Source organism: Dendrobium catenatum, unplaced genomic scaffold (genome assembly GCF_001605985.2).
Source record: "Dendrobium catenatum unplaced genomic scaffold, ASM160598v2 fragScaff_scaffold_621, whole genome shotgun sequence".
Lineage (NCBI taxonomy): Eukaryota > Viridiplantae > Streptophyta > Magnoliopsida > Asparagales > Orchidaceae > Dendrobium > Dendrobium catenatum.
Genome location: NW_021319083.1, coordinates 14,714,563 through 14,724,721, shown reverse-complemented (window position 1 = coordinate 14,724,721; position 10,159 = coordinate 14,714,563). Strand labels below are relative to the sequence as shown.

Below are 10,159 nucleotides of genomic sequence, written 5' to 3'. Positions count from 1 at the left end.
TTCTTCCACAACCACCAATACCTCCACCTCCACCATTGGCCGAAGAATTTCTTCCACAACCACCAATACCTCCACCTCTACCATTGGCCGAAGAACTTCTTCCACAACCACCAATACCTCCACCTCCACCATTGGCCGAAGAACTTTTTTGGTCTGCATCTACCTTTCTATCTAACATCAAATCTAATAATTTCTCTATCATTTCTAATATTTTCTAATTAAATTTTTTTAGGTCTGCATCTAACTTTCTTAATATAAATCAAATCTAATATATCTATTTTAAGTAAGAAAACATAAATTTTAATAAACATCTATCAAATTTATCATTTATGTCTAAATGAAAAATATTTTTTGAGTCCCAATTTTTAAAACTTTATTTATATCATTGATACGTCATCATGAAATTATCTTGATCGGGCACGAATCTCGAGGCAAAACTCAAATCGAAAACTTCAAAAATTAAATTCAGAAGCACGTGAACTCTGATTTCAACGAGCTTATAGCCAAATTGAGCGTCTCGGAAATACAAACCCAACGACACCAAATTCGACCCAATCCAAACCCAAATGGGTCCAAATTAAGGACCCAAAGCGCTGTTGGAAGGTGCAAACCGCAATTTGAGTTACCAAAAAGGTCTCCGATTTTAACGAGCTTATACTCGAATCAAACGTCTCGACGAGACGAATCCAACGAGCCCAAGGTTGTCAATTTCCGACATCATTAAGGCCCTAAAATGACCAATGAACGGTGCATGATCGTAGGATTCAATATCGGCCGTCCATTCAACCACTCCCTATGATCTCACGCCTATTTACGGGCCATGCCACTCTAGAAAATCTATAAATAGAGCCCTCATTTCTCGTGAGAAGGGGCCAAGCAAGAAGAGAAGAGGAGAAGGAAGAGAAGGAAGAAGCTCCTCCGCGACCACCGCCGAAACCTCGCCGGGCCACCGCAAGAACCTAGCCGGACCACCGTCGGAGCCTCACCGGACCACCACCGGAGCCTCGCCGGACCACCGCCGGAGCCTCACCGGAACTACCGCTGGAGTTTCACCGCACCACCATCTCAAGGCCCGACGTTCTGCTGAAGGCACAACGTTCTGCTCAAGGCCCGACGTTCAGGCCTGATGTCTTCATCTGAGGCCCTCACCTTTGTTAGAGGCCCTAACCTTCGCCAGAAGCCCTCACTTTTACCAGTGGTCTTCACCTTCGCCAGAGGCCCTCACCATTGCCAGAGGCCCTCACCATTTCCAGAGGCCCTTATCTTTGCCAGATTATCATCAAAGGCCGTGTGCTCCACCAAAACATCACATGAGGCCCAGACTTCTGCCGGACCACTACTTGAGGCCTTGAGCTCCACCACGCCACCACCTGATGCCCACAGTTCTCTCAGAATACTGCAGACTACGGTCCTTTCGACCTCCGTCGCCTACTGCGGTCCGTCCGACCTCTATCACCAGACAACGATCTTTCTGACCCTATCTTCTGTCGACTACGGTCCTTTCGACCTCCGTCACCTACTGCGGTCCGTCCGACCTCTATCACCAGACAACGGTCTTTTTGACCACTGTCTCCTGCCGACTACGATCCTTTCGATCTCTGTCGCCTACTACGGTCTGTCCGACCATTATCAACAGACAACGGTATTTCTGACCCCGGTCTCCTGCGACTACGGTCCTTCTTACCAAACAAACATGTCTATGTTGATTATTGTAACTCCCATAATGTAATACGTTCTATATGACATACATTTGTAACATCAAGCTAAGGCCTTCTCCCTAAGAAGGACCTCATTTGTAATCGACTACAAATACTAGTGGATTCATTCAAACTGGGTCAGGCCCCGTGGGTTTTCCCCCTTTTCAGGGGTTTTCCACGTAAAAATTCTGGTGTCTCTTATGAACGCTACACCCTCTCACTTATCTGATTGTGTGCTGGATCTTCGTACAATGCTAAGACGTTAAACTATATATTTCTCTACCGCCACGAATACTCCAGGACGCAACAATCATAATATTACAGTTTACTCAATATCTTAATATCCATGTCAAAGCTCAAATAGAATTGGTATGTGCTGCGACATTGGTAACATCAAATGCTATGATTGTCATCATAAGAATATTGAAAAGAAAAGGAAAAAAAAAAAACTATTATGAATATTTCATGAAATATATTCAAAAGTTATTATTGAAAGTAGATGTGTGATGAAGAGAATGTAAGAAAAATGCTTATAGAAATAAATGAATATTCATATTGACATATGAAATTCACCTTATTAATGTACTAATAAGATACTAAGGTATTGGTGTGTTGATGATTTTGCCTTTCACCTCAAACAATAATATACATAAAACCTATGTTGTATTATGTTGATGGGGAATATATATATCGGCCAAGTGTGAGTTATAGCTTTTCTATTGAGCCAATAATGGGTCTATTCTATACCTCGTAGTGTCAACAAAGAAAATATTAACAATTGGTAAGTTGAGCTAGATGGTGCTTCTTACATGGATGTATTAGAACATATAAAAGTGTATGTAAATTAAGATATGATATGCTATTGAACATATGCATGATAGCATTATAATATGCACACCATTTATATATAATGTTAAACAAAATTTTTTATCATGATTGATACCCAAGTGATTTGCCTAATTTGTGCTTTTTTTACTATATATTAAAGGACATGTTGTTCCTTTTAATTTCTTTTGAGAGAATATGATTTATAACAGTAATTAATCCATAGTATTATGTTGATAACAAATTATTTCTCTCAATTAACGATTCCGAATAAGATCTTGATTGCTATATGAATGAACGAGGATAATACCTATGTTGTTGACTTTTTTAATGCTCATATCTTGTTTGATCGTTCATAATATTTTAAAATATAGATATTCATGATATTTTCAAATTCAAAGAAAAGGAGCATATCAATATAGAAAACTACTTAAAACATATTCCTTACTTTTGTAAATTTTAAGAATCCTTTTGAATATTAAATTTTAGTTGTACATATTCATTATAATATTTTCATTAATAAGAGTAAATTTTTTAAAATGACATGCATATAATAACGCATGCAAAAATTAAGCATATTTTTAAATATATTCAAACGGGCAACTTATTCGATTATAAAGGCTTACACCAAAATCACTTGCATATTTACAATCACACATACAAATATAACAAAGCTTCAAAACAAGAGAAATTATTACGTGCAGATACTGGACGGGAAGAACCATCCGGCTTTGTCTATGTGTGAACCATAAAATCACAATGAATAATAAAAACGTTGCGCTTTTACTATTCATGTTGCATTTTCACTATTCACATAGATAAAATTGAACAGTTCTTCGGTCCGATATCCGCACATTACATCTTAAAACAAACGCTACATAATAGTACAAGCCATTTACTGTTGACACAACTTCATAACATTCAACTGACTTATGAGAAATAGTTCAAAACCAAATATGCAACAGCAGCAGGAAACCAGCTACTGAACTGGAAAGTCATGGCTCGATCCCACTAGACGAACCCAAGTTACTAATCAGCGCCAGCGCGTCGCTAGTACGCCTCGCGGCCAGCACAACCAGCCCCCTGACCGCCTCCCTCCGCCCCGCCAAATCCACTCCTTGAAGCTCATCCGCGCACATATTGTCTTCCGTCAGCGCCGCGCTCAACCAAGTCCGCGCGTTCTCCACCCACGCCTTCCCCTCTCCCATCTCACCCTGCGACTTCTGCAGCTTCTGAACCGAGTCCCTCATCGTCGTCAAACAGTCACGAAGCACCATACTCTCGCCCGGCTTCAGCGGAGCTACGCTCTCCGCCGCGCTCGAGATCGCAGCCAGCGCGCTCTTCGCCTGCGCAAGGCTCGCAGACACCGCCGCATGCGCCAGCTGCTCGCGGGTCGACTGTAATTTGCGGAGCCGCGTTGTCGTCGCGATTGGTGCCTGCAACGCCATTAGCAGAGCAATTGTAACGGCTACAACACTTCCGGCCATCTCGATTGTTTTCTTCGTTGGATGTCTAAAAAAGCTTTCTTTTATAGGCGGAAGAGATTGCAGAGAAATGTGGGGAGTCATTAACGGTAGTCGGTGGATTGAGACCCTTGCGGGGGGACATGCTTTGACTTATGGGTGATTAGTATTTGATTAACAGTTTAATTAGTACGATAGGCCAGGGGGAGCAGACGTAAAAGGCGAAAGTCCGGCCGTTGGACGGCGTGCAAATTGGGCTGCTTCTGAGTGTAGATAAGTGTATAGATTTGCGACCAGTTTGGTGCGCACAGGTGCGCTTCTCTTGCGGCGGTCACAGCGGATCTTGCAGGTGGAAGTCATCGATATTTGCCAGTTTGAACCGTGTGAGAATTAAGTATTTGGTTTCGGAGATTAGCGTGTATGAAATAATTAATGAAGGCGAAAAGCGTGGATTGATATGGATTTGTTCGAATTAGAGCGATAGTTATCCAAATCACCCACGGATGTTTAGTTTGGTTGGTGGGCGAGTATAACTGGGAACCTCTCAACCCGTGTTCGATTTCCCTCAGGTGACAGCGCCTCTTAAGTGTGCGGGTCAGGAGGTTATGTAGGAGTAAGTGCCTCTTCCACGCCAGCACAGAGATTAGTTACACAATCAAGCGCCTCACAAGTTAAGATAGCAGTGGGTAGATATCCTCGTTCCCCACAAAAAAAAAAAATTATCCAAATCAGCCTTAACTCTTTATTTGAATTACAAGCAATATCGTTTGTGCTGATTTGATGCAACACTTTGCTTTGTAATTTGATAAAATTGTAACGATTACATTGAAATTGTAACTGTTATGATGCAACATTTTGCTTTTGCAAACGGGTCAGATCTGTCAACCCAAATCCGATCAGTGCAATTTTGCAAAATTAATAAAAATAATAAATGTTTTAATATGGATTATGATTGACTCTAAATCTCTACAATCAATCTCCATGATGATTTGAATTGCCATTATGATTTGTATGATCACAATTACTATTTTTATATTTCACTTGGAACTGTTTTTGCAAAAATTTATTGAAAGTAATAGAAAAAACATTGACCATAAGCTGTTCCAAAAGAAACCTTAATCATGATTCATGTCAAATTCAAATGCAATATGTTCAAATATATAATCATTTCAACATAAATTAAAAGGCTGATTTGGTTGAGTAGATCAATGCTTATTTTTTTTTTACTTTTTAATTAATAGAAATGTGTCCATTTAATTCATTTGAATACAATGAGGCCAAAATCACTAAGACTATATTCATTCCCTTTTTAAGTTTGTTTCCATAGGAAACATTATTAGTCAACTTCACATGTGAAGGGATAAATTTGGCTAAACTTAGGCTTCATTTGTGACTGCTTTCGTATTTCTTTTTAAAATAATTTTTTAGTATAAAAAAATTAGATTCAAGAATTTTTTTTACTAGAAAGTTGTTTTAGAAAGCAAGAAGAAAGCCGTCCCAAAAGAAGCCTTAGGCTTCGTTTGGGACGTCTTTTTTACTGCTTTCTAAAACGGAGTTTTAATACAAAAATAAAAAAATTTGTACTAAAACTCCGTTTTAGAAAGCATTAAAAAAGCCGTCCCAAACGAAGCCTTAGTTTCATTCAGGACCTTTTTTAAATATTTTTTAAATATAAAAATCTCTTTAAAATAGAAAAAAATAGAAGCCAAATACTACCCTAAAAGAAACCTTAATATCTTAATTGGTTTATATAAGCTGGTCCTTAACAAGTTATCCTTAACTAAAATAATAAATAAGGTTATATGTTTTTATATAAATACACATTGAAAACATTTTTTTATATCTAAAAAATATAGATCTTTATGTCTATTTAATATTTATATAATATTCAAATTTTCAGCACTGGTAAAAAATATCACTAATAATAATGGATCATAATGGATCACAGCCCACCTTTACAGGCCATATGACGGGCCTGGAGGCCTCTTCCTGAAGCTCTTTGCAAGTTAATGGATAGCAGCCCATCCATCCTCCATGTATTTTGGGACATATAATTTCGGATATGTATCATAAAAAATATATTAATTAATTTGTTAAATTAATATTCTAATATTTTTGCTTTTTATATACTATTCAATTTCGAAAAACAAAATAAAGTTATAACCCATATCTGTTAGTTTTTAACAAAATTTTCTTGTTTATTTGGATTTTAGATTCACAAATAATTAAATTGAAAAGATAATAGTCATGATTATTGTTGAATCCGAATTTATTCATGAGTAACATCTGACTGTACTAGCAGGTCAATCTAGCGAGTTAGAACCACTGATTGTGGATGGAAAGCATAGACAAAGTAGAGATAGCAACGAAAAAGAACTATAGATATCTAACTGACAAAATATCTAATATTCGAGAAAATGTCTTAATCGTCCAAAATGTAATTACATTCTCATTTATGATAGAATAAAAAATATTTTTTTGCATGTGAACACATTAATAATTTTAAGAGAATATAGACAAACTTATGATACAGGTCAATTTATCAAATGAAATATAAGATATTTTTACTTTATAGGACAACAAAAAAAAAAAAAACTCCTTTGTCTTATATATGCAAGACTGCAAGTGCACAAATCTAGCAAGATTAAGCGAGAAATTATTTGGTGAGAAGTCTGGATCAGAAGAATCAGTTGGATATGTGATATATTTGTACACACATTGTATCAAATTTTTGTACACATTGTGTATAAATATGTATATAATATGTACACTTATAGTCCGGACGATTCTTCCTGTCTAGACTCCGCACAAAATAATTTCTTTTAAGAAATAATAAAAAAAAATATCCAAAAAAAAAACCTAAATATTTGACAAATTACTTTTAGTTGCCATGAACGCAATTACAAATAAGATAAAGAATCCATAGAGGCATTAATGATAGTTACCTAAACTAAAACTCAAATAAAAACAATTGAGCTCAATTAGGTTCACTTACAATTATATATCCTAAGAAAAATATCTTATTGCAATACTCTCTTTGAAGCCATCTCTAAATTTTAAATTTATTTCATAATTGTATCTCATATTTAGAATTTTTTTTTTGTTATGATCAGTGACAAAAAAATATATATATATATTTTTTTTTTGTGATTGTCAATTCCATATTAAATTGCAGCACGTACATGCATGATCAACGGATCAATTTATAAAAATGAATCAAAAATTATTTCTAACAGTGATCGGATGGCTTCCAAGCAAAAATATCTTTGCCATCTTCATTTTTTTCATTACATTTGTGGCAAACATTCTGACACCAATTAATTAATGCTGATGACAGGGCTACTGTTTGTTTTAAGCATTCATTTTGTTTAAAAAAAATTTGAAGTTATTTTCTCTATAATAAATTTTAATCAATTTTATAAAATATTACAGTTATCCTAAACAGACTATTACTCTCTCAATGTAAAACTAGCCCCAAGGTCAATACGAACAAAGTTTTTGACGCCATTAAACTTCACTAGTAAATAGAGTCATTTGTTGGAGAAATTATTACGTGCAGTCACCGGGTTGTCCGGAGGCCAATCAGGATGAGTCATATCCCCTGATACACAATGATACACAGTAAATTGGTGATGTGGCACGTTCTGATTGGCTTTCAGACGGCATCTGGTGACCACACGTAATAATTTCACCATTTGTTGAATTTAAATATTATATTTTTGACTAAAATGTCTGTCATTCTAAAATATTCACGTGGGTGACTATTAATGTACAATGTCACATATGGCTCATCGAGTCCATTAACTCTAAAATTGCTCAAAATTGATCGTTAAAGTACCATGTAAAACACTATGAATTCAAGATAAGCCTGATGGTCTAGCTTAGCATATGTTGCAAATGAGTAATTTGATCATTATAAAAATAATGGGTATTATCAAATTTTAAAATGGCCTCATTAATTTGGAAATGATTTTTTTTTTTTTTTGAAATATTCAAAATTTCCAATCATTCAATTATAAACTTAAAACACTTTATGGAATATTCACCGAATCATATAAATCGCATCGTGTTCATTATGTTTGGTTGTATGATTTACATTATTTTTTGCTGATCCGCACAACAATATGGACTTGTTGAATTGAGCTTAAGCTCAAGATCAAGCACAAAATTTGATTAGTTAGTCCAACTCAAGCTCAAATATAAAACAATTGAGCTCAATTAGGTTCAGTTACAACAATATATGCTAAAAAAATATCTTATTAAAATAAGCTTTTTAAAGTTTTCTCTAAATTTTAAATTTATTTCATAATTGCATCTCATATTCAGATTTTTTTTTTTTTGTTATGATCAGTGACCATATTAATTTTTTGTGATTGTCAATTTCATATTAAATTGCAGCACATGCCTGCATGATCAACTCAATTTATATAAAAAATAAAAAAATACTATTTATAACTATGATCAGATTGCTTCCAAGCAAAAATGTCTTTGCCATCTTCATTTTTTTTTCATTAAATATGTGACAATCATTCTGACACCAATTAATTAATTAATTAATGCTGATGACAGGACTACCGTTGATTTTAAGCATTCATTTTGTTTAAAAAAATTATAATAGCAAAGTTATTTTTATCGACGAAAACTTTACAAATAAGTTTATAAAATATTGTAGTCGTCCCAAATAAACTATTACTCTCTCAATTTAAAATTAGCCCCAAGTTTCATACAAACAAGATATAAATCATAATAGTCATTTTTTGGAGAAATTATTACGTGTGGTCACCCGACGGTTCGGAGGCCAATCAGAATGCTTCACGTCACTCGATACATAGCGGTACACAATAACCATACACAAAAAATTGGTGATGTGGTGCATTTTGATTGGCCTTCGGATGGCATCAGGTGACCGCACGTAATAATTTCTCCATTTGTTGAATGCAAATATTATGTAATATTATATTTTCGACTAAAAAATCTACCATTCTAAAAATTTTCTCCTCCTTTTAGTCATTAAAATATATCACATTAACCCACTAATTTTCCATATATTACCCTCATATTATAATTAAAAAATGTGATATAGATAAGAAATTGCTGCTTATATAAACGATGGCTTTGAATGTAATTTCAGATATTAACTGAGGTTAAATTTCGAGAAAATTTCTCCCAAATAAATCCAAAATTTCATAAAAATTTCAAAGCCGACATGGCGGGCGACAAGGTCCCCACCACATCGCCACCTTAGCCAAGTTGTTCGCCGGATTTTTTGGAACCCTACGTACATCTCATGCACCGCATGCGAAGAACGGGTCCACATTAAGTACGCAACAGAACATGAATTTCCCTTTCGCGTCACGGTCTATGGAACAATTATTACGTCCGATCGGACTTAGAGCTACGTTCGGTCGTCAATAACATGTCGTCACGTACTCTTACGCTTTATCGCGCGGCCCAACGACTTGACCCGGACCAGAACCCGGGAATGATATGTTCGCGTATTGCGAGGTATTTGCTCGGTATTGCTAGGTATTACTTGGCAATAACGAGAAATACCGCTCTGTGAAGATCAATACCGAGTTGTACCGAGTTTTTCTAAAAAACTCGGTACAACTCGATATTGCTATAGAAAACTCGGTACAACTCGGTATTGCTCGGTATTGGTTATTGCCGAGCAAAATCGACCAATACCTAGCAATACCGAGCAATACGTAGTAAAATCGAGAAATACCGAGCCATCATGGGTCCGTTCTGGGTCGGGTTGTCGGGGCGCGCAGTAAATAATGAGAACGCGTGGCACGATTCTACTGATGGCCGAACGTAGAGCTACGTCCTATGACCGGACCAAATAAAAGTTCTCACAAATGGACCGTCCATTTCCACTTCACTTCTCCTCGCTATCAGACTTTAAATATTTGATTTGATTGATTGATCAGTGGTGGGAGCCCAACGGTCCAAGAAGGTCATAACATTGGAGTGCTGAGCTTATTATAACTAAATTCAGTGAAGAACTTGTTCACGAATTCTTATTTTTTTAGAAAAAAAAAATCAATTGGAACGCCATAAATTTTAATTACACTGATGAGTTTATATTTTGCTATGTGAACACACAGAACTTTCCGACTGAAGGTTTCGTCATAAATATGATCCGGATGCATATATAACGGTGGAGTCAGA

At 35.9% G+C, this 10,159-nt stretch overlaps 1 protein-coding gene across 1 annotated transcript; it reads right to left on the bottom strand.

The window, feature by feature from the left end:
- Positions 1-3,094: 3,094 nt before the first annotated feature.
- Positions 3,095-4,567, bottom strand: LOC110093866 (pectinesterase inhibitor 3-like). Its single transcript, XM_020818894.2, has one exon. It carries the CDS (start codon positions 4,088-4,090, stop codon positions 3,518-3,520), a length of 573 nt encoding a protein of 190 aa, XP_020674553.1. The 5' UTR covers positions 4,091-4,567; the 3' UTR covers positions 3,095-3,517.
- Positions 4,568-10,159: the final 5,592 nt, after the last annotated feature.